Source organism: Eubalaena glacialis, chromosome 3, assembly GCF_028564815.1.
Source record: "Eubalaena glacialis isolate mEubGla1 chromosome 3, mEubGla1.1.hap2.+ XY, whole genome shotgun sequence".
NCBI classification, from domain to species: Eukaryota; Metazoa; Chordata; class Mammalia; order Artiodactyla; family Balaenidae; genus Eubalaena; species Eubalaena glacialis.
The window spans coordinates 62,284,797-62,311,158 of NC_083718.1; the positions used below are offsets into that span (position 1 = coordinate 62,284,797).

At 35.5% G+C, this 26,362-nt stretch overlaps 1 protein-coding gene across 1 annotated transcript in view; it reads right to left on the reverse strand.

Annotated features, from left to right (window-relative positions):
* MROH9 (maestro heat like repeat family member 9) overlaps window positions 1–26,362 on the reverse strand; it is a 136,894-nt gene that overhangs the window by 54,597 nt on the left and 55,935 nt on the right. The window contains exons 3-6 of the mRNA XM_061183788.1: window positions 13,340–13,419; window positions 6,526–6,661; window positions 5,865–5,951; window positions 3,805–3,909 (exon numbers count right to left, since the gene is read on the reverse strand). Coding sequence (XP_061039771.1) covers window positions 3,805–3,909; window positions 5,865–5,951; window positions 6,526–6,661; window positions 13,340–13,419 — 408 coding nt within the window. The remainder of the gene's footprint in view (window positions 1–3,804; window positions 3,910–5,864; window positions 5,952–6,525; window positions 6,662–13,339; window positions 13,420–26,362) is intronic.

The following is a 26,362-nucleotide window of genomic DNA, read 5'->3' on the forward strand; positions in this document are numbered from 1 at the left end:
AATGTGTCAGATATAGAGATACACAGACCTTGCCTGTGGGTAGTTTAGCTTTTAATGTATTAATAATATTTTTGATTGTTTTATGTATTTGTTCCCCCATCTCCATTAATTTCACTGACTTAATTATCTTCAGAAGATAATTATCTTATCTTTAGAAGATAAATATCTTAATTATCTTATTTTAAAGAGAAAGTTAACTTAGTAAAGGTTTATGCTTCCATGACTGTGATAAGCTGGTTGAGGCTAGCTTAGTTCCCACCTTCTGGAAAATGCTGGTGTGCTTCCACCTGGTGGCATTCAGCAAACATTGCAGAACAGAGGAATACGTTACCACTTGGCTTCTCAAAGGTCTCGTTTATAGCTTAGGAACCCTCAACAATTTATGAGAGCCTTCTGCTGCACATATGAATTTACACATTTATTGTTTCACAGTTGAAGGGTGGGCTATGTGCTGGGGAGAATGAACTTTACAACTGTAATTGAAAGAGAGTAGAGGTGATAGCAGAAGATGAAACCCCCAAGTGTCATACCTGCTACCTGAATGGAACTCACTAGAAGATATATATATATATTTATACACACATATAGTATATATCTCGTATATAAATATACACTAGATATATAAATAGAAAGTATATATGTGTACTGAAGTGCAAAGAGAAGCATGTGAATAGTCTCCATCAAATACTTGCTGAATATATAAAGCATGTTAGGAACTATACAGAAAACAGACTGGAGTGTTGAACTACACTTAATCTCAAGCCTCACTTGCAAAATTTTGTGTCCATTTGAATGGACATTCCAAACCATCTCAGAAATAGAGGGAGACTGACTTCCCAGGCCAAAGGATCAGAATATTTAAAACAAGCCACTCGGTCTCTCTTTTGGACACTGAGATGGGGAATTAGCATGTTGCAAAGAACATCATGGACTGTATTTTCCCATGTAAGTAAATTGTATTATGTTCCAAAGCTTATTTTATTTATTTATTTTTTGGCTTTTTCTCACTTTCTTTTTTAAAATTTTTATTGGAGTATAGTTGCTTTACAATATTGTGTTAGTTTATACTGTACAGCAAAGTGAATCAGCTATATGTATACATTTATCCCCTCTTTTTTGGATTTCCTTCTCACTTAGGTCACCACAGAGCATTGAGTAGAGTTCCCAGTGCTATGTAGTAGGTTCTCATTAGTTATGTATTTTATACATAGTATCAATAGTGTATATATGTCAATCCCAATCTCCCAATTCATCCCACCCCCCTTTCCCCTTTGGAATCCATACATTTGTTCTCTACGTCTGTGTCTCTATTTCTGCTTTGTAAATAAGATTTTTTTTTCAGATTCCACATATACGCGTTAATATATGATATTTGTTTTTCTCTTTCTGACTTACTTCACTCTGTATGACAGTCTCTAGGTCCATCCATGTCTCTACAAATGACACAAATTCAATCCTTTTTATGGCTGAGTAACATTCCATTGTATATATGTACCACATCTTCTTTATCCATTCCTCCGTTGATGGACATTTAGGTTGCTTCCATGACCTGGCTATTGTAAATAGTGCTGCAATGAACACTGGGGTGCATGTGTCTTTTTGAATTATGGTTTTCTCTGGGTAAATGCCCAGTATTGGGATTGCTGGATCATACGGTAGTTCTATTTTTAGTTTTTTAAGGAATCTCCACACTGTTCTCCATAGTGGCTGTATCAATTTACATTCCCACCAGCAATGCATGAGGGTTCTCTTTTCTCCACACCCTCTCCAGCATTTATTGTTTCTAGATTTTTTTGATCGTGGCCATTGTAACCTGTGTGAGGTGATACCTCATTGTAGTTTTGATCTGCATTTTTCTAATGATTAGTGATGTTGAGCATTTTCTCATGTGTTTGTTGGCCATCTGTATGTCTTCTTTGGAGAAATGTCTATTTAGATCTTCCGCCCATTTTTTGATTGGGTTTTTGTTTTACTTTTTATATTGAGCTGCATGAGCTGTTTGTATATTTTGGAGATTAATCCTTTGTCAGTTGCTTCGTTGGCAAATATTTTCTCCCATTCTGTGGGTTGTCTTCTAATCTTGTTTATGGTTTCCTTTGCTGTGCAAAAGCTTTTAGGTTTAATTAGGTCCCATTTGTTTATTTTGGTTTTTATTCTCATTACTCTAGGAGGTGGGTCAAAAAAGATCTTGCTGCGATTTATGTCATAGAGTGTTCTGCCTGTTTTCCTCTAAGAGTTTTATAGTGTCTGGCCTTACATTTAGGTCTTTAATCAATTTTGAGTTTATTTTTGTGTGTGGTGTTAGGGAGTGTTCTAATTTCATTCTTTTACATGTGGCTGTCCAGTTTTCCCAGAACCATTTATTGAAGAGAATATCTTTGCTCCATTGTATATTCTGGCCTCCTTTTTCATAGATTAGGTGACCATAAGTGCATGGGTTTATCTCCCAAAGTTTATTTTAAATAAAATAATAAAAATTCAGCTATGTTATAAGGCTGATCTAGGCTTTCCATCTCAATATGTCTAGAGACTGTACAATTATTAGAAATGGATACATGAAGATAGTGTCACAAATGCATGTTTCTGACCCCCTTCATACTGAACTCCTGAACTGATTTAAGCAATCAGATATGCAATTAGTAGAGTATGTTTAAAAATCACAGTGAAGGGTGAGTTATGGAACAGAGACTGAAAACACAGTATCCGTAAGAGAGAAAAATGTTCAGAGATAGTCTGAGGCTTCTTAGAAGGCAGGCAATAGTGTTATTCAAAATATAGAAAACCTCAGTAAATATTGGCAATTATGAGATACCTATTTGTTCTCCATCTGAAAGGCAACAGTTAAAAAGTCTGATAATATCCAGGTGTTTGTGAAGGTTGAGGAAATGGGCAGTCTAATATTCACAGGAATGCAGAATGAAGGACAGTTGTGCATTACTAACCTTTAACCTCTTCATACTTTTTGGCCTATTATTTTTCTTAGCATTTCTAAGTACATACTCACATACATGCAAAAGGATGACCATTTTTGTATTGTTTGAAGTAGAAAAACCCACAATATACCTCAATGTTCATCAACTGAAGAATAGTTAAGTAGATCATAATACATCAACACTATAAGATATAAGCTGTAGTTAAAATAATGAAGCAAATCTATGAAAGTATCTGTTGGGTATACTGTTCAGTGAAAAAATCAAATTGCAGAACCATATGTAAATATGATGTAACTTTAGTAAAGAAAAACTAAGTAACAAAGCTATGTATATCCGTGTGCATGTATATTTGTATGTGTATGTAGCTGTTTGGCAGGACACACATCACACAGACATGGCTAGGGATGAGATTGGGGTGGAGAGGATAGTAAAGAAGGACTTCTGCTATGTCTTTAGCATGTTTTACAATGAAAGTACTCAAGAATTACTTGTTATACATTTAAAATAAATGGTGGTTTAAAAATATTCTAGGAAAAAGAGAAATAAGAAGGAAAGTAAGGATGGAAGAATTTATAAGTTTACAAATAACATTGATTGTGGTCCAAAGAGGAGAATCCAGAGAGTCAGCAAAAGCCTGGTTTTGACACACTCATACTGTTTGTGGAAAGCATGAGGCATCTTAATCAATTGAGAAACTCTGCTCTAATTGACATAAAGTCATGTAGGATATTAACTCCTTTCCCAGTATCCCAACCTACTAGTATGATAATACGAAGCAGGCATCTAACACTCTCTAGACCCAAGACTTGGAAAGCAGCACTGCGGAAATGCAGTCTTCAGAAGCACGCGGCATGATTACTCTGTGACTTACATATCCCTTGACTTTCCTGGATGCAAAGCTTAGCACTCTGCTGATGATCACCATGGCTCTCTCCTGCATGTACAAATTATCTTCACTCATCCACACAGCCATTTCCTGTTGAAAACACAAGAACTATCCTAGAACCATGGTGTTTCCATTTCCACAGGTCCCTTTCTTCTGATCACCACCTTCACCAAGTCAAGTTTCCCCATGTCCTCCCAATGGTTTCACACCTATCCTATATTTATTTTAAAAATATGACAATAAGCTGGTATATTACTGTCTAGTATAATACTTCATCTGCCATATAGCTATACCTGGGTTTTATTTTATTTAATTCTATCCAACAAGTATTTACTAATATCCACTATAACAGTCACTTTGCCAGGCATCATGAAAAGTTTCGCATGAGGCTATGAGGCTGATTATCATCAGCTGCTTCTCCTTCTCTTTTTCTTTCACAATACATATTCTCTTTCTCTTTAAAACCATAGGATCTGATTTGCAGTTTTAAAAAAGAATCAAATGTTATTTGATCCTGAAATGTCATTTTATCCCAGAATTGCCTCTGTAAATTTACCATCCAGATATTTTCTGACTCATGGTTTAGAGTATATTCCTGGAGCCAGCTCGATGAGAAAGCTCTTGCTAATTTTGATTCATTGCTAAATATGGTCTGTCTTGCTGTAGCTTCAACCTATTTGTTCTAAATCCTCAGATGCTTGAGGAAGGAAGAAGACTGCATATGCCTTACATGTTAACCACCATTAGTAGACTTAAGACAGATTGTTGGAGTCCTTAGTATTTATGCCAATGGTTGGCCAAATCTCATCCCCTTCTCTTGCTCCCATTGTGTAAAACTGTTCTGAAGTTTGTTTCCTAGGGCAGAAGAGTCTCTAAATCTCAGGGGGCTCAGCCTATTCCTTTTCCAGGAGTGAGGGTCAACTCTTTTTGAGGATCAGGGAAGTTTCTAGATGTGGTAGGTATAAGAACAAGGTGGTTGAGTAACAGGCTCCCAAGTTAGAGTAGGTCCTCTACTCATTAGATGCACACATATTATTTCTCCTCTCTCTGCTTCCATTTCCTTATCCGCAAATGAGAGAAATAATTTTAACTTTCTCATAGGGTTATTTTAAGGATTAAATTTAAAAACCCATATATTAAGTATTCAGCTTAGTACCTGACATAGAGTAAATCCTCAATAAGCAGCCTAGGGTGGTAGAAAGAGCACACATGGGGAGAGGGTTGTAATAATGGGGTAATAACCACTTTACAGGATTGTGAGGTTAAAATGTTTTAAATGCATGGAAAATATTTGGCTTAAATTAGGCAGAAGTTACCTCAATATATTTTATTATTCCCCTCATTTCTCCTAATCTTCATATATACCAGTTCTGCTTCTTTCCTTGAATGTATTTTATGATTTGCAAATCCCATGATTCTCATGGTACAGGAAGTAAATCTAGTTTCTCAGTATTTTCAGACAGCTACCTCCTGATGCCATCATGTTAAAAATGCAAAATTAAAGGTCATAAAATGTCCAGATCAGTCTCTGTCTCTGCCTGGCACATTAAAAACACAGTCAAATCTTGGATGTGAAAAGTAGGGTTATGGATGGTTATTAGAACTTCCTTTGATACTAGGGTGTCTGTGAAGATAGGATGCTCATGGGATTCCTTAGCCCAGGGTTGTTAGGGAAGAACATGCATATAGATATTATCAAAATATGGCTCATTGTTAGGTGGACCTGAAGGTGGTTTAGGCCAATCATCGTATGCTCTGCTACCCCGTATTGTGTTTACTCTTACATTGCTACATAACCGTTGGCTTCTTAAGTGTCTGTTGCCATTCTCCCAAAATTGGATTCTTAAAATTGTGTCTCTGTAATTCAAATAAAAGGAAGTGATTTTATTTGGGAGATAATGACACATTCTGAAAGGTAAAGAAAATTTTTCAGCTGCCAAATACTTGAAGGAGATGTAAGTATGGCAAATGGTAAATAATAAGTAAAATATAGTATACCCTTTAGATTCATGACAAGAAAATGAGACTACTTATTTTCCCTTTACCTTTAAGATTTGCAGTTTGTAGAGGTCTTTAGACACTAAGATCAGAAGAGTGTCCTCAAATATGTTTAAAATAGTTCGGTATAAATTCTGAAAAACAAGAAATTTGCACAACCAGCCAGCCAGCCTTAGATAAAATTTTACCAATGCCTATAGTTTTGCATCCTGGGGTCCTGAGTTCTCCCCATAAACTGAAGGTAAGAAAGGAGAGAGGTAGCTCTGGAGATGAGACCTCATTCAATACAATATACCCTGAATTGCTTTAATACCTTACGGGGCAAGTGAACTGTGTAGCTATGCTGAGAAATAAAAACCACAGATGTTGCTGATCTTACTACAGGATTCTTCCTACCTCCACTTTTCTTAGCTCCTATTTCCTTCTTTGCAGCCCTTGCCAGTAAACTTGCTGTTTTTGTCAAACAAATTAACCAAAATCTCTTCACCCATTTGTTCCTATAGATCCTATACAATCCTTTAAATCCCATGGGTTATAGAATTCACAAGGAGTCCAGGGATAGAGATTAGTGCTAGAATATGCTGTTTATCTATTATATATAAAAAGAATGAAGGAGAAAACAAAGATTACAACTTTTGGACAGACTTTCTGTGGGATTGCTGTGGTGCATGATGATGTCTCATTTTGACTAAAGGAAGCAAGTCTTACCTCCAGGTCCTCTTGGTCATCCTCATTCTTCCCAATTTCTTTCACTTTGTCAAGACTTGGTATAGCAAATGCCATTTTAAAGGACAATTCTACTATCTTCAGTTGAGTTTCATATTGCAATAAGGGATCCACGAAGCTGACAAGAAAAAGGTATAATTATTAAATTGAGGAAAGAACAGATACAACCCAACTTTAGTGGTTTTTTCTTAGTTTAAGCGACAGTGTACTAGAAAATGAGGCCCAAATTTTGGCTTTATATAACATGGGTTTTAAATATTAGTGTAAAAATAACAATGGTGCTTTAAATATAAAGGAATTGGGGGCTTCTCTGATGGTGCAGTGGTTGAGAATCTGCCTGCCAATGCAGGGGACACGGGTTCGAGCACTGGTCTGGGAAGATCCCACATGCCGCGGAGCAACTAGGCCCGTGAGCCACAACTACTGAGCCTGCGCGTCTGGAGCCTGTGCTCCGCAACAAGTGAGGCCGTGACAGTGAGAGGCCCGCGCACCGCGATGAAGAGTGGCCCCCTCTCGCCACAACTAGAGAAAGCCCTCGCACAGAAACGAAGACCCAACACAGCCATAAATAAATAAATATTTAAAAATAAAAAAATAAAAAAAAGTGAAGGAATCATACTTTTTGGTAAAAATCATTTATAATCTGTTATTTAGAGTTCATAATATATTTCTGCATAGACATAATAATGTAAAGGGTGGTTACCTACCCAGCCAAGCCCATAAAGCCATGCTGAGATTTAGGTAGTTGAAATATATTACTGCCACATTTTCTCTAGTCCATGATACTATGTTTCTTACATTTAATGTTTCTGATATTGGGATACATCTTCCAATTTATGGCAAAAGAAACCTTCCCATCAGCAGCTAAAAAGATAAGTTGTGACACAGCTATTGTTCCTTCAATAAGTGTGACCTGGATAACAGTGCCTCCTGATTTTTTTGTGTTAAAAATAATTTTTTAAAAAAAGATGGTAATATAGTTGGTAAGGTAGGAAATCTTGTGCTGAACTCAGAATCTTTTTCCTTTACTGGAGAAGAAGACCTAAATATCTGATATCCATTGTTTGAAATGGCATTTCTTGGATTATATTAGATAATTTTCAAATCTTGGGAAGATTGATTTGACTTATTCATGGGCTCTAATGGATTTTCAGACTCTGAACAGCTACCTATCAAAAGCTTCCAGTAGTATTTTCAGTTGTAGTTTCTAGAGATATATGATTTTGTTTAGAAAAATGCAAAATTAGTATTTTGATAAAATAGAAAATATTGTCTTTTAATGTACTTTGAAATCATATTGCCAGTCCTAAAAATGCTAAAATGGTCCATGTCATGAACAAGGATTAGGATAGTAGTGTGATACTCTGATGCCATTCATAACTGCTGATGGACTAAAGAATCTTCACATTTTAAGTGTGAAGAAGGCTGAGAGTCAGATATTGGTGATACTAAAGAAGAAAGTCCAATGTAAATGTATAGGTCAACATCGGCAATTATCAGCAAGTATATATTGTTTTTTGGGCTACATGTAATTGGTTTTCAAAAGAACAAGTATTAAATTACTAATGTGTTTTACAAACAATGACATCTTAGAAATAAGAATGGCAGTGTAAAGCCTTTCTTATATTCCAAGATATATAACCAGGTGGTATAGAAAGAAACTTGAGAAGGAAGAATAAGCATCCCTCACAAAGTACTGTATGCTTTTGTTAAATTTTTGAGTGAAATGTTTTTTCAGATATTAGAGTGAAGTGAGAAGTAGAGGTAAGCCAAATGTACTAAAATATTTCTTGAAAATTTTTATTTTTTCCTATTATGAAGCAATAAGTATTATAGAAGATCAGTAAGCAAAATTTTTACAAGTATAATTTCAAGAATCACAATTGAATAAAGGAAAGTAGATGCCTCCTAATAAAAGCATGGGAAAATTATATTAAACATGATCAGAAATAAATCAGGAAGGCTATATTAATATGATATAAGTCTAATTCAAATGAAAGAGTATTAAGAGAGATATATGCAATTATTATAAAATAATAAAAGAAATAGTTATTAATACAAAAGCTCTCAAACCACATAGAAACAAAATTGAAAAATTATTAAACAGAATTATTAAAATATATAATAATTTTATGAAAAATTATTAAATTATTAAAGATATAAAGAGAAATAGACACACAGATATAGGAGATGATTAAGCATTCAATTATTAGTATATGGTAGATAAAAATAAAAATTCTGCAAAAGGAGAGACCTTTAATATAATTAATAAGGAGGTATAAATTGTATTAATTGAGATAACAAGGATTATCTTTTCAGATAATCATGGAATGCTGACAAATATTTACCATATGCTTAGCCATAGAAAGTTTCAAAATATAAAAGGATATATATTTCATTCTCTAATCACAATGAGAAGTCTATTTTAAAAATTAGAAAATTCAAAGTACTTAAATACTGTCAAGATTTTTTTCTTATTTAAAATGAGGGGAAAAAATAAACATATAATTTAAGATTTTAAAAGGACTAAAAATACAACCAAAGACATGAAGGATGTAAGCAAAATAAATGCATTATGAAAAAAAAAAGGAAAAGGAGAAATAATAAGTATAATGGCAAGTTTAAAAAAAAATTTAAAAGATAAGAAATCATAAGAGACTACTACAAGCAACTATATGCCAATAAAATGGACAACCTAGAAGAAATGGACAAATTCTTAGAAAGGTACAACCTTCCAAGACTGAACCAGGAAGAAATAGAAAATATGAATAGACTAAGCACAAGTCCAGGACCAGATGGCTTCACAGGCAAATTCTATCAAATATTTAGATAAGAGTTAACACCTATCCTTCTGAAACACTTCCAAAAAATTACAGAGGAAAGAACACTCCCAAGCTCATTCTATGACACCATCATCACCCTGACACCAAAACCAGATAAAGATATCACAACAAAGAAAATGACAGGCCAATATCACTGATGAACATAGATAGATGCAAAAATCCTCAACAAAATACTAGCATACCGAATCCAACAACACATTAAAAGGATCACACACCATGATCAAGTAAGTGGGATTTATCCCAGGGATGCAAGGATTCTTCAATATCTGCAAATCAATCAGTGTGAGACACAACATCAATAAATTGAAGAATAAAAATGATATAATACCTCAATAGAGGCAGAAAAAGATTTTTACAAAATTCAACACCCATTTATGATAAAAACTCTCCAGAAAGTGAGCATAGAGGGAACTTACCTCAACATAATAAAGGCCATATATGACAAACACACAGCAAACATCATTCTCAATGGTGAAACACTGAAAGCATTTCTTCTAAGATCAGGAACAAGACAAGGATGTCCACTGTCACCACTATTATTCAACATAGTTTTGGAAGTCCTAGCCATGGCAATCAGAGAAGAAAAAGAAATAAAAGGAATCCAAACTGAAAAAGAAGAAGTAAAACTGTCACTGTTTGCAGATGACATGATACTATACATAGAAAACTCTAAAGATGTTACCAGAAAACTACTAGAGCTCATCAAGGAATCTGGTAAAGTTGCAGGATACAAAATTAATGCACAGAAATCTCTTGCATTCCTATGCACTAACAATGAAAGATCAGAAAGAGAAATCAAGGAAATAATCCCATTTACCATCTTATCAAAAAGCATAAAATACCTAGGAATAAACCTACCTAAGGAGGTAAAAGACCTGTACTCAGAAAACTATAAGATACTAATGAAAGAAATCAAAGATGACACAAACAGATGGAGAGATATAACATGTTCTCAGATTGCAAGAATCAATATTGTGAAAATTACTATACTACCCAAAGCAATCTACAGATTCAATGCAATCCTTATCAAATTACCAATGGCATTTTTCACAGAATTAGAACAAAACATTTTACAATCTGTATGAAAACATAAAGACCACAAAAGCCAAAGCAATCCTGAGAAAGAAGAACAGAGCTGGAGGAATCAGGCTCCATGACTTCAGACTATACTACAATGCTACAGTCATCAAAGCAGTATGATACTGGCACAAAACAGAAATATAGATCAATGGAACAGGATAGAAAGTCCAGAGATAAAACCATGCACCCATGGTCACCTAATCTATGACAAAGGGGGCAAGAATATACAATGGAGAAAAGACAGTCTCTTCAATAAGTCGTCCTGGGAAAACTGGACAGCTCCATATAAAAGAATGAAATTAGAACACTCCCTAACACCACACACAAAAATAAACTCAAAATGGATTAAAGACCTAAATGTAAGGCTGGATACTATAAAACTCTTAGAGGAAAACATAAAAAACTCTTTGACATAAATCATAGCAAGATCTTTTTCAATATACCTCCTAGAGTAATGAAAATAAAAACAAAAATAAACAAATGGGACCTAATTAAACTTAGCTTTTCCACAGCAAAGGAAACCATAAACAGAATGAAAAGACAACCCTCATAAAGGGAGAAAATATTTGTGAATGAAGCAACTGACATGGGATTAATCTCCAAAGTATGCAAACATCTCATGCAGCTCAATATCAGAAAAACAAACAACCCAATCAAAAAAATAGGCAGAAGATCTAAATAGACATCTCTCCAAAGAAGACATACAGATGGCTAAAAAGCACATGAAAAGCTGCTCAACATCACTAATTATTAGAGAAATGCAAATCAAAACTCCAATAAAGTATCACCTCACACCAATCAGAATGGCCATCATCAAAAAATCTAGAAACAATATATGCTGGAGAGGGTGTGGGGAAAAGGGAACCCTCCTACACTGTTGGTAGGAATGTAAACTGTTACAGCAACTATGGAGAACAGTATGGACGTTCCTTAAAAAACTAAAAATAGAGCTACCATATGATCCAGCAATCCCACTCCTGGGCATATATCTGGAGAAAAACATGGTTCAAAAGGATATATGCACCCCAATGTTCATTGCAGCACTATTTACAATAGCCAGGACATGGAAGCAACCTAAATGTTCATTGACAGATGACTGGATAAAGAAGGTGTGGTATGTATATACAATGGAATATTACTCAGCCATAAAAAAGAATGAAATAATGCCATTTGCAGTGACATCAATGGACCTAGAGATTGTCATACTGAGTGAAGTAAGTCAGACAAAGAGAGACAAATATCATGTGATATTGTTTATATGTGGAATCTAAAAAAAGTGTACAAATGAACTTATCTACAAAACAGAAATAGAGTTACAGATGTAGAGAACAAACTTATGGTTACCAGGGGGTAAGGGGGAAGGGATAAATTGGAAGATTGGGATTGACAGATACACACTACTATATATAAAATAGATAACTAATAAGGACCTACTGTATAGCACAGGGAACTCTACTCAATAATCTCTAATGGCCTATATGGGAAAAGAATCTAAAAAAGAGTAGATACATGTATAACTGATTCACTTTGCTGTACACCTGAAACTAACACAACATTGTAAATCAACTATACTCCAATAACAACAACAACAAAAAAACAAGCAAAAGAGTAAGCAGAAACTAAATAATAATTAATAAAGACTAAATTAGTCAAAAAAAGAAGTAAGCTATAATATGAGTTTAATAGTAACAAATAAAATTTATTTATATTATTAAATTATACAAGTATATATGAAGATATAACACATGTAAATCTTTATGTACCAAATTATACTTGGTCAAAATATGAAAAGCAAAATCTATAACAAATTTTAAATAATAAAGGAAAAACTATTATGTGGGAGATTTTTAGCACATTTAAGTAGACCAAAAAATTAAATTAAAATATGGAGAAGGGGATTCTAATCCAGGGTCTGCCTTTCCATGAACCCTGTAAAATAATATAATACAGAATGCCAAATTTTGTTTATATGGATCTATGTATACATGTATGAGTATCTTCTAGGTGACTAGGCTTTGACAAAACACTTATTAATAAGTGCAGTTCTTCTGGAAAACAAGTTGACACAATCAAAAGCTCTAAGAAGGTTCATCTCATCTGCATTACTTTGGGTTCAGGGGAAGCAGATGCCAAAACAAGATTAGAAGTACAAGAGATTTCCAAGAGAAGGAAGGAAGGAGGAATAGGGTAGGAAGAGTCTTGGACTGCAGCAAGTTCCAAGGAGGGTTCAGCTTGGCTGATGGCGATCCCTCAAGCTGAAGTCACCCATTGGAGTTACTTGTCCTACCATTCTGGGTCATTGGTGAGATCAGCCTACAGGAAGTGACACCTCACAGACCGTGCTGGTAAAGCTATACAGGCAGCAGCTGGAGCTGTTGACCAGTGAGGATTCCCCCACAGCAGGGCATTTTCATGGTTGCCTATCACCTAAATCAGGAACCTCACTTTCAGAATGGTATTTCAAGGAAGTAGTCCAGAGCAGATACAATCTTTTACGTACCAGATGATTATCATAATGTTGGTAAAATATAATATAATTTAGAAAATGTCAAAATTTGGGAATATTCCATTGTCATTAAAATGAAAATATGATTTTACAGAGAAATTAAAAATTAAGACAAAGCAAAAATGAAAAGTAGTATAGAAAATTGAATGTGCAACCTGCCTATGATTCTGCAATAGTTAGATGATCTGCCTATTCATGCAATACAGAAAGATTTTAAAAGAACATGAGAAAGAAAGAACTAATAGTTGTTGAATTAGGGTGGTGGAATTTGGAGTAACTTTTTATTTTTCATATTTTTGATATGTATCTATCACATTTTTAAAAAGGTATTCAATCAGTGATATGAGAGCATTAAAGCTTATTATACCTGGAGTTCATGGCCAGGATCATGGCTTGATTACTTAACAGGCCTGAGTATGCATCCCATAGGCTGGCAGCTGTTTGCGCCTATAAGTACCAGGAGAGAGAAAAGAATCAATGATGACAGACCTGTGGGGCTCATAACATCATGTGTAATTCTGTCTTTTACAGAAACCAAAGGGACCAAATTGGACGTGAAATATAAGCCCAAGGGTTTACAGAAGTGTTGAGACCAGACAAACTGTTATTTAAACCTATGCGTGATACTAAATGCTGGCCTTTTACAGCCAACCACTGCGCTTATATAATTAGCATTTCCAGACAAAAATTTATTAGGAATGCTCTTTACCAGGTGCCCTCCTATACACCACTCTAACCATTCAGTGCAATCTACTCAGTGTGGAGTCTATCTATAAACATACCAGCAAGGTGATTTAAATCAGGCCTTACTGAAAAATGTCCAAACTCACACTACTATAGAATGGGAACCATGTACAAGTCAATGTATAGCTGTCTAATATAACTATTTAAGTTTATAAATGATAATAAATGGGATTCCATTAAGAATCTCCACTTCTTTATTCAAGAAGTTGGAGAGCTGGAGAAGACCTAATAGAATAGCACCTCTTTTCTTCTGCGCATCCCACTCTTGTTCACGCAAGCCTCTGTTGCAATGTCACTTTCTTGTATCAGGCCCATTAATGCCATTTATAGATTCTCAGCCTCTATTTCTGAAATAGCTCAAAGTTCTCTTTTAGGCGCTGCTGTATAATAATGGTATTTCAAAGGGAATTTATTCCCTCTAGTGCATGGCAAATGACTGCCCCTGAATACTTCACACATTAAAAAAAAGCCCTTCTCTGTTTGCTAAGTGCTGCTTTGCTGACTCCAGCATTGAGTGCCCTGTGGGATCTATGTTCTGCCTCTGTGGAGTGTAAGAGCAATCTTGATGGATAGAGCTATATGCCTGTCTATTAAGATCGTGTTGTGGACTGCGTGTTTGAATTTTGAGAAATTTCAATGTTGAAACCCTAACCTCCAATGTGATGATATTAGGAGGTGGGGCCTTTGGGAGGTGATTAGGTTTAGATGAGGTCATGAGGGATAACCCCTGTGATGGGATTAGAGCCTTTATAAGAAGAGACATAAGAGAGCTTGCTTGCAATTTCTCTCTCCACCATGTGAGGATGCAAGGAAAGGATGGCTGTCTGAAACCCAGGAAGAAGAATCTCACCAGATACTGAATCTACCATTCTTTGATCTTGGACTTCCCAGTATCCAGAACTGTGAGAAATAAATTTCTGTTGTTTAAGCCACCCATTCTCTGGTACCATGGTAAACCAGCCCAAACAGATGAGAGAGTCAGAGAAACTTCCTGATTGGGGATCTGAATTAAAAAATGGCATCTCCCCACTAGGGATAAGCATCCTGCCGTGACCTTCCTGGGGGTCACCACACTGATCATTGTCTAACACCTCTTCTCTGGGCTGTGCTCAGGCTGAGTGGTTCAGAGGACTTATTCTCCTTTCTCTAAAATATTTATATTCATATCTAGCATTGATTCCTAACAATACCAAACATGATTTTACTTAATCTTGAAAGAATAATTCTTTGCTATGTATTTATTAACATACTGTACATTATTATTACTTAGAGAGCATGGACTCTTCTATATGGCAGACAACTCTCACTGTAATAGGGAAGAATAATGGTGATTGGTCTATTTTGGAAAGACATTTTTGTCCTTGTCACCACTTTCATTTAATTTGGCCAGAAATCTACTAGTTGTGTTTTGCTGGGCAGTGACTAACTGAACATTTTTTTTGATATAAGCAATGATCCTTTGGCAGTATTGTTTCAATGGGAACTCTTCTTGTAGAATATGTTCTAACTGGGCTTGAGTCCTTAGAAATTAATTTGTAACACTTTAAATTTAAAGCACTGATTCTCAACATTGGCAGTACATTAAGGGGTTAAAAAATATTGATTTTGATTCCTGCGCCACACCTCCAGAGATTTGGATTTAATAGATCTGTATTCAAGACCAGGCATCAACACTAAAAAAAGAAAAAAGACTTCCAGAAAATTTTGATGTACAGCCAGAATTGAGAAGCCATTTTTAAGCCTGTAGCTTGCTTGTACAGTAATAATCGTCATTAGGTTGATCTCTAATAACATGGACTTCTGCTTCCCCTCTGTTAGCTAGGATCTCTCTTTTTCATGGAGCCAAACTTGTTACCACAACTCCATCACCAGTTTATTGTTCTGCCCATATTACTTTAGCATCACATCTTTTGTTGATTCACTGATTTACAGCAATATCCCTTCCTTGTTATAAGCATGCTTTCACCTGTGCCATATATACTGCTAATGTTCATCTAATTCCAAAAGCCAGTGCACACATTGCTAAGCAGCAAGGATTGTCTAACATGTACAAACTGATTCTCCAGTGGTGTCGGTATAGGGAGTTATAGGATTTAGCCAGGAATTTCACCTGCTTTACCCAATTAGGCTTTTTGTTATTGTTTCAAATATATAACATGCTCACCAGTGTTCCCAGAAATTCTTCAGTGCCCCCTCTGGGGAGATATGATTATCATTCTGGCTTTAACTTCTATTACATGGATAAGTTCTCTTTTACATCATTTTCAATGACTCCTTAATCACTCTGGCTCTTCATTGGAAACCCGCAGTAACTGATAAAACGGTCACAATCCTGGGACTTCCCTGGTGGCACAGTGGTTAAGTATCTGCCAACCAATGCAGGGGACACGGGTTCGAGCCCTGGTCCAGGAAGATCCCACATGCCTCAGAGCAACTAAGCCGTGCGTCACAACTACTGAGCCTGCGCTCTAGAGCCCACAAGCCACAGCTACTGAGCCCACGTGCCACAACTATTGAAGCCCACGTGCCACAACTACTGAAGCCCACGCACCTAGAGCCCGTGCTCCGCAACGAGAAGCCACCGCAATGAGAAGCCGGCGCACCGCAACAAAGAGTAACCCCTGCTCGCCGCAGCTAGAGAAAGCCTGTGCACAGCCACGAAGACCCAACACAGCCAAAAATAAATAAATTAATTAATTCAAAAAAAAATGCTCACAATCCTGGAAATCTGTACTTTGTAATATATTTCATAACAGTGGATTCTAGGGCCAGTCTGGTGGGCCTTAAGCTTCCATATTTATTATTTTGGCTTTGTTCTCTAAACTATACATCTGCTTTTTATATATATCTTATATCATTGACATTTTTTGTTCAATATCGCTTGTCATTCTTGGCCAGAAGAATTGGAGTTGTGCCAACTTGACTAGTTTCTTAAATCTCAGATGTTTCAAATCACATACGGATAATGTGTGTTTTCTTATGCCACCTTAGCCAGGGAGAAAATGGTATTATCATAATAATCATTATTCTGAGGGAATTTGAATTCCCCTCTGGTAATTCCCAAACTATCCTGGGAATGTTCAAAGGGAGCCATGGACTTGGTCTTCTAGAATACTATGTGAGTCTGAACTTTTCCCTTAATCTTAGCTCACTAGAATGCCTCCTTTCTCTGATAACAGCAAAATGTCAAAAGTTCAGAGAGATGGGGCATCTGAATTGAGGGCATGAATATCCAATGCCCTTACCTCTTGGGCTTTCTGTCTTGTGCTGGTGCCTTACTGAAGGTAGTGATTGCTGTTGCTGATGCTTTTGTGTCCCTACCAACACTGCCAAGGCCAGATACTGAGATAGGTGAAGGCTACACCCAGAATAAATTCACCCCCTACTCCCAAATCTAGTTAAATTATTTTCTACTACTGCAAAAAGCACCAGGACCAGTGTAACTACACTGTGCACTCTCAATATTGTAGTTCTTAACAGTTTTTACTTGTTCTTATATTCATTCCTTGCTTGACTTAAAGTCTAGGGAAGATTGGTGGGACAAATTCCTGAAAGACAGTTACTGTGCTGTTATATTATATAGAATTGCCCTACTCCTTTTTTTTTTTTTTTTAATTAATCATTCTCTTTAAACTAGTTTTGTGCCTCCACTGTCTTTCCTTAGAAAGTCCTTTTCCAGGGAGATGTGGGGCCCTCATCTCTGCACACTACTGGAAGGCCTACTTCACCAAATCTCCAGACATTTTAGGGTCTTAGCATCAACATATCTTGGCTCAGGAGGGTACCCCAAATACACACTTCCCTCATCAAAAAGCCTTTGCCATCCTTACAAATCTTCCCTCTCAACCAAGAATCTTGTTACGGAAAGATGAAGAACTAAATATAATATCTCTGCAAGATTGAATCCCCAGGATGCAGACATTTTCAGTTGATCATCAGATAGTTGTTTAGTGTCTACTATGTACTAGGTGCTGTGTTAAGCAGTGGGGTTAGAACAGGGGCAAGACAGATAGTTTCTGCCAGTAATCTCATGGGAAAGCAAACTTGAAACACAGGAAATCGGTAAGTGTTCAACAAAAGAGGATTTATAGGGATGATTAAGGGAAGCTAAACTAGCAAAGGGTATCAAGGAAAATTTGTTTTCTGAAGAAGTTTTAAGCTCAAACTTAGAGATTATGGGGGTCAGGAGAGCAGAGGAAGAGTTTTTCAAACAGAAACACTATGGGTTAAGGACTTGACTTGAGAAAGGGTTTGTTGCATTACAGACACGGTTCTCAACCCTCACTGAGCCTTAAAATCATTTGGATCCCTTCTAAAAATACAAATGCCTAGACTTCACCCTACACAAGTGAATCAAAATATCTGAAGGTGTGGCCCTAGCAACAGTATTTTTTTTAAAAATCTCCACACATAATCCTAATATGAAGCCAGGATTGGGAACCACTGTATCAGAGGACAGGATAGGAAACCACATGGATGGTACAAAGAAAGTAAGGAGAGTGGAAAATCATGGGGCCAGAAAGGTTGAATCACAGCTGGTCCTTTTGTGAGTAATAAAGATTACTACTCATCTCTAAGGACCATGGGAGGCATTTAATAGAAGGAGGGACAAGATCACAGGGCTGCTTTGTAGAGATTTGATTAAATATGATAAAGTTGTTGCCAAGAGAATGTTACCGAGGTGAGAGATTGTAACAGACTAGGATTAGAATACTGGCAGTGGAAAAAGAGAGATAAGTAGTGACTGGTAGCAATATCAAATGCTGCTTAAAGGTCACACAAGAAAAAGAAAATTATTCTTTGGATTTGAGACATGAAAGCCACTAGAGATCTAGATGGGAGTAGCTCAGTAGAGGGTTTCTGTAGATGCCCAGACTGGCAGGTCATCATGCTGACTAATCAGCTCAGGTCTCACATTTGGATGTGAGGTCCTCAGTTATCTGCAGACACAAATGAACAAAGAGAAAGACTCTACTAGCCAAAGCTTACTTTTCCTTTTTACATGACCAAAGTCAACAAGTGAGACTCTCAAAAAAAGTGAGATTGTATAATTGAGGCAAAACCATTTGTTTCCATTTCAGAACCATGTGTGCTGGGTACAATACTTGTCATTTTACTGATTCTGGTGTGACATATTAATACTCATTGAAACTTGATATTCTATGCCTAGAGACCTTATACCTTTCTCTTTATCATTTTTCTCTGCTGGATTTCTGCCCCTTGTGCTTTCTTTGATTTCTCTACCTCAAACAGAGAAGCGAGTTCTTCTGTTGAACTGCATTATTATTGATGGCCACTAGAGTATACTCTCTTGAGATAACTCAAAATTTATAGCATGACAGTAAAAGCAGAGAACCTCTACAAACACAGAGACCCGAATATCTCTCACTTCCTTAATGGGGAAGATTTCTACTTTTTTTCATTGGGAACAGCAAAGAGAGGAACTTTTTAAAGCTTAGATATACATGGACATCATAACCAGTCAGTATGTCCAATATCACTGCCTAGTAATATCAACCTAGTAGTGTGTTATTGTTGTTTTTAATTTTATTTTTAAATTGAAGTACAGTTGATTTACAGTGTCGTGCCAATCTCTGCTGTACAGAAAAGTGACTCAGCTATACACATATAGACATTCTTTTTTTATATTCTTTTCCATTTATGGTTTATCACAGGGTATTGAATATAGTTCCCTGTGCTATATAGTAGGACCTTGTTGTTTATCCATCCTAATAGTTTACATCTGCTAATCCCAGGCTCCCAGTACTTCCCTTCTCCACCCTCCCTCCCCTTTGGCAACCTTGTGGAACCTAGAGTGTTGTTTTAAGTCCAAGTCTCAATGTGGCTTCATTCAAAAACTTGTTGGTGACTGCCTACTTTGGAGCCTTATATTCATAAATATCCATTTCAATATCTGATAGAATTCTGCTGATAAAATTTACTGGTTTCTTTCCCTCTCATCTTTTTAATATAATTGTATAAACCCTCAGAACTAGTAATACATGGTATTATTAGTATGTAAATATAATTTTAAAAACCCTGAGCAGAATAGGTGATGAAAACCATCATGTTCACATCAACTTCAGTGGTCCAAGAGGATGAGGATTCCTAGTTACTCTCTTACTTTTCCAAGCCTACTTAAAACTCCTTTCTCTAATATATCCCTAGTTTAGACCTGAATTAGACCTCTGAGTTAGGTCATAATGGATTATCGTAATAACAAACATTCTTCACAACTCTTCTATGATATCCATTGAAGCACAAAATTTTTATTCCAAATAATAAGATTTAGCCAGTTGGTGATGCAGACATTGTTTCCTAATCCCCACATTTTAGAAAGGCCTATAGAACAGGCACTTATTTTGGAACAATTTCAAGTCAGCTTTACCCTGTCCATCTAGGACTTTAATTTGCCATCTGTTATGCCTTTTATTATCCACTTTGACAATATTAATGTTATCTATGAACACTAATAATTCTGGATAGGTCATATTAACAAACTGCTTCTCTATTCAGTATCGAAAGATTCCCCTTTAAATGAATAGATCTCTAATGTGCAGAAAAAGTCTTTGTTTTTATCCTCATTAATCAATGTTATCTGGTTGTTGGAAGTGATAACACTGACTTAGCAAGTCTAACCCGTGGAGAACCACAAACATTTCAGTAGGTAGTCCAGTGACCCTTGAAGGCAAGATAGAGAGTATTAGCTCAGTGATTATGTTAATACGCACACATTAAAAAAACTTCCACATTTCTTTTTACTATTACTATTGGGTAGACATTTAACAATAGCAGTTAGAATGAACCACAAAAGTATATTTTAATTATATGAATACCTAAGGCATTAATCTCTCCTCAAACCGTCCTCCTAGAGCATTATTTAAACTGTCTTGTCAGTGAACATTCTGATGTGCCAGATCACTAATACACACACCTCAATCCATCCACAAGGAGAAACTCTTTGGTTCTGTCCTGAGTTGATTCTTTAGTATGTTTTCATGTGTCTCAGATCAAAGCCATGAGATCTTGGGATTTCTTAAAATGTCACAATACAATGTCTAACTAATAGTAGTCTCAGAAGGAAAGAATAAAGAAAACATAAGGAAGAAAATTTTCCAATAAATAATGCAAGATCTTCTCAAAGATAAATGGCTGGAATCTTTAGACTGAAACGTGAGTAAGTGTTTAACATATTTGAATAAAAAATACACCTAAAACTATTTTTATGAAATTTCAGTCTAACCAAGATGAAGAAAAATCTTAAAGGCTTCCAGAAAAAGAAAACAAGTGACAAAAGCTAGAGAATCAGATCATGATCAGATTTTTCATTGGTTATACTGGATACCAGAAAAAATGTAAGTTATGCCTCAGATTTTATTTTTTAGAGAAAATGATTTGCAACCTAGGGAAATGGCTGGAATCATAATTGATGATAGCTGTTCTTATGGTGGTATTTTTAAAAACTCATCTATATTGCATCATTTTAAAAAATGGAAACATAACACTTTTGTAAAACTAAAAAAGCATTTAAAATTGATCACATATCCACTTCACAAGCAAAAAATCTCTAAGTTCCCAGAGACAGACATTGTGCAGGTCATATTCTGCTGCAATAATGGTATGAGATTATATGTTAAAAATAAAAGAATGGAATAATGGATATCTATATGCAAAAAGATGAATTGATATTCCTACCTCACACCTACAAAAAATAACTCAAAATAAATAATAGATCTAAATCTAAGAGCTAAAACTATAAATCCTTTAGAAGAAAAATCTTTGTCACTTTTGGTTTAGGCAAAATTTCCTTAGATATAGTCCCCAAAGCACAGTCAACAAAAGAAATAAAAGATAAATTGGACTTGATCAATACTAAAACTTTTTGCTGTTCAAAAGACACAATTAAGGAAAGGAAAAAAAAATATCAATGTACTGGGAGAAAATATTTGCAAATCATATATTCTCCACTCAATAACTGTAAATCTATAAAATACCCCTAGATAAATGATTAAGAAATATTTAAGGTATACATGAAGAAAAAACTTTACTGAAGATTCAAGTAAGTGAGAAAAAAAAATATGTTCCTGATGACAAGACAATAATTTAAATAAATTCTCCATAAACGAATCTATAAATTTAGTATAATTCTAATCAAATGCCAAAAGAAATTCTGGGAGAAATTTCACAAGCACAGTCCGAAATTCTTCTGAAAGTGTAAATGAGTAAAATTAGCCAATACATTTTTTTCTTTTCATTTTGAATTTTATTTTATTTTATTTTTACACAGCAGGTTCTTATTAGTTATCTATTGTACACATATTAGTGTATATACGTCAATCCCAATCTCCCAATTCATACGTTTGTTCTCTACATCTGTGTCTCTATTTCTGCCCTGCAAACCGGTTCATCTGTACCATTTTTCTAGATCCCACATATGCGTTAATATACAATATTTGTTTTTCTTTTTCTGACTTCACTCTGTATGACAGTCTCTAGGTCCATCCACATCTCTACAAATGACCCAATTTCGTTCCTTTTTATGGCTGAGTAATATTCCATTGTATATATGCACCACATCTTCTTTATCCATTTATCTGTTGATGGGCATTTAGGTTGCTTCTATGACCTTAGCCAATACATTTTTGAAAAAGAGGAATAACTGTATAGATTCACCAAATTAGATGCAGAAAGAGTTTGTGTTATATAGCCGAGCTATCTATAATAGTTTAAAAGTGTGACAGTTTCTTTATGGCTGTGATTTGGTAAGATAACATTGACTATTCTGGCTGAAACCAAAAGATTCTGCTGAAGCTGCTGCTGCCAGCTGTCAAAGGCATTGATAATGTTGCTAGTGCTTGCTGATGGAGCCCCATGACTGCTGATACCCATTATCAAGTTAACTGGCTTATTTCACTTAGCATAATACCCTCCAGGTCTATCAATGTTGTTGCAAATGGCAAGATTTCATTCATTTTTAGGACTGAGTAATGTTCCATTGTATATATGTACCACATATTCTTTATCCATTTATTTGTCAGTGGACAGTTAGGTTGCTTACATATCTTGACTACTGTATATAATGCTGCAATGAACATGGGGGACATATATATTTTCAAATTAGTGTTTTTGTTTTCTTCAAATAAATACAAAGGATTTGAGTTGCTGGGTCGTACTAATATAATATTGTAATTCAACTACATTTCAATTTAAAAAGATAGAGAAAACTAGGGTTGCACAAAAGATGCTCTCACTTCATAGCAAAAACCACAGGTGACCTCATTCACTCTCACCATTTTAGCCACTCATTGTTTCTCTCTCTTTTACAGCAGCCCCATCTTTCTGGGACTCAGAAGCTGGGACTGTGCTATTGTGAGATTCTTTCCCCTCTTCTACCAGCCCATTGTCCTTGAATCACACTATGCACATTGATAATATCTTCACACAAGATATGTTCTTCCCTTGCAGGCTCTTCCATCCTGGTAGTTCTGTCTCATCTGGAGTGGTCCAGACATGCCCGAATTCTAGCAAGAATTCAGTTTAGGCTCAAATTGTGACCTCTACATGAAACAAGTTTGTTTTTTGTCCCATGAATCATTTGACCATCTCCTTTCTATAGACAACTATTTCCAGCCTAAGTCTATGTGATTATCTTGACTATAATTTGGTTTTTGGACTTGATCTTGTCCATAGCTAAGTGAAATATAGACCCTGATTCTGAAAAACAAATTAAGAACTGAAATTGTAGTGCAGGTTTTACCTTCTTAGGACCATATTCTTACTTTACAGGCTTAGCAACTGTCTTACTGATTCCTGCTATGCCTCCAGAGATAAATTGGTGAGTCTAATAAACTTGTTTCTATAATATAAATGGCATAAATTAGCTCTTTATGTTTTCTAGATTTACTGTTCACTTCATATTGTCAGTAAAACTCTTCATCACTCTATTGGCAATGACTGTGTTTAGACTATTCTATTTCTCTAACAGTGTATACATTCCACTAGGTCAAAACAAAGTATATTTATTTTGCACTGATGGCAAATCTCCACTTTGCAATCCCTACTAGCAATGAAACAAAATAAAACAAAAAAGACTTTCAAATTCACACAGTAAGATACTTTGCTCTCTATTAATTTACTTTATTAATTAAGATCCCTCTTCCCCAGAGAAATAAAAAGGGATTGGGGGTGGCTTAGAGGCAAAGAAAAAAATCCAATGATATAAAGTTAAAATAAAGATAAAAATTAAGATAAAATTGATGATTTGAGGATGAGGGACATTCACAGACATACATAGTAAACAGCACCTTTACAAGAGCAAGAGGTGGATTTCAAATTTAGATACAAATGCATAGATTGATCCAGTGATGAAACTTAGATTATCTATAGAAACATCTTTTTGAATAAACTTTTAAAGCATTATACCCATTTTGTTTAAACATTAAAAAAAAATGTACAGCTGTGGAACAAAAAACCACGTTCACAGAAAGATAGACAAGATGAAAAGGCAGAGGGCTATGTACCAAATGAAAGAACAAGATAAAACTCCAGAAAAACAACCAAATGAAGTGGAGATAGGCAACCTTCCAGAAAAAGAATTCAGAATAATGATAGTGAAGATGATCCGGGACCTTGGAAAAAGAATAGAGGCAAAGATCGAGAAGATGCAAGAAATATTTAACAAAGACCTAAAAGAATTAACGAACAGACAAACAAAGATGAACAATACATTAACTGAAATGAAAACTACACTAGAAGGAATCAATAGCAGAATAACTGAGGCAGAAGAACGGATAAGTCACCTGGAAGACAGAATGGTGGAATTCACTGCTGCAGAACAGAATAAAGGAAAAAGAATGAAAAGAAATGAAGACAGCCTAAGAGACCTCTGGGAAAACATCAAACACAACAACATTCGCATTATAGGGTTCCCAGAAGCAGAAGAGAGAGAGAAAGGATCTGAGAAAATATTTGAGAGATTATAGTCGAAAAATTCCCTAACATGGAAAGGAAATAGCCACCCAAGTCCAGGAAGTGCAGCAAGTCCCATACAGGATAAACCCAAGGAGAAACACGCCGAGACACATAGTAATCAAATTGGCAAAAATTAAACTCAAAGAAAAATTATTGAAAGCAGCAAGAGAAAAACGACAAATAACATACAAGGGAACTCCCATAAGGTTAACAGCTGATTTCTCAGCAGAAACTCTACAAGCCAGAAGGGAGTGGCATGATATACTTAAAGTGATGAAAGGGAAGAAACTACAACCAAGATTACTCTACCCGGCAAGGATCTCATTCAGATTCGATGGAGAAATCAAAAGCTTTACAGACAAGCAAAATCTAAGAGAATTCAGCACCACCAAACCAGCTCTACAACAAATGCTAAAGGAACTTCTCTAAGTGGGAAACACAAGGGAGGAAAAGGACCTACAAAAACAAACCAGAAACAATTAAGAAAATGGTCAAAGGAACATACATATCGATAATTACCTGAACCGTGAATGGATTAAAAGCTCCAACCAAAAGACACAGGCTTGCTGAATGGATACAAAAACAAGACCCATATATATGCTGTCTTCAAGAGACCCACTTCAGACCTAGGGACACATACAGACTGAAAGTGAGGGGATGGAAAAAGATATTCCATGCAAATGGAAATCTAAAGAAAGCTGGAGTAGCAATACTCATATCAGACAAAATAGACTTTAAAATAAAGAATGTTACAAAAGACAAGGAAGGACACTACATAATGATCAAGGGATCAATCCAAGAAGAAGATATAACAATTGTAAATATATATGCACCCAACATAGGAGCACCTCAATACATAAGGCAACTGCTAACAGCTGTAAAAGAGGAAATCGACAGTAACACAATAATAGTGGGGGACTTTAACACCTCACTTACACCAATGGACAGATCATCCAAAATGAAAATAAATAAGAAAACAGAAGCTTTAAATGACACAATAGACCAGATAGATTTAATTGATATTTATAGGACATTCCATCCAAAAACAGCAGATTGCACTTTCTTCTCAAGTGCACATGGAATATTCTCCAGGATAGATCACATCTTGGGCCACAAATCAAGCCTCAGTAAATTTAAGAAAATTGAAATCATATCAAGCATCTTTTCTGACCACAATGCTATGAGATTAGAAATGAATTACAGGGGAAAAAATGTAAAAAAAAAAAACAAACATGTGGAGGCTAAACACTATGTTACTAAATAACCAAGAGATCACTGAAGAAATCAAGAGGAAATCAAAAAATACCTAGAGACAAATGAAAATGAAAAAACGATGATCCAAAATCTATGGGATGCAGCAAAAGCAGTTCTAAGAGGGAAGTTTATAGCTATACAAGCCTACCTCAAGAAACAAGAAAAATCTCAAATAAATAATCTAACCTTACACCTGAAGGAACTAGGGAAAGAAGAACAAACAAAACCCAAAGTTAGCAGAAGGAAAGAAATCATAAAGATCAGAGCAGAAATAAATGAAATAGAAACAAAGAAAACGTTAGCAAAGATCAATAAAACTAAAAGCTGGTTCTTTGAGAAGATAAACAAAATTGATATACCATTAGCCAGACACATCAAGAAAAAGAGGGAGAGGACTCAAATCAATAAAATTAGAAATGAA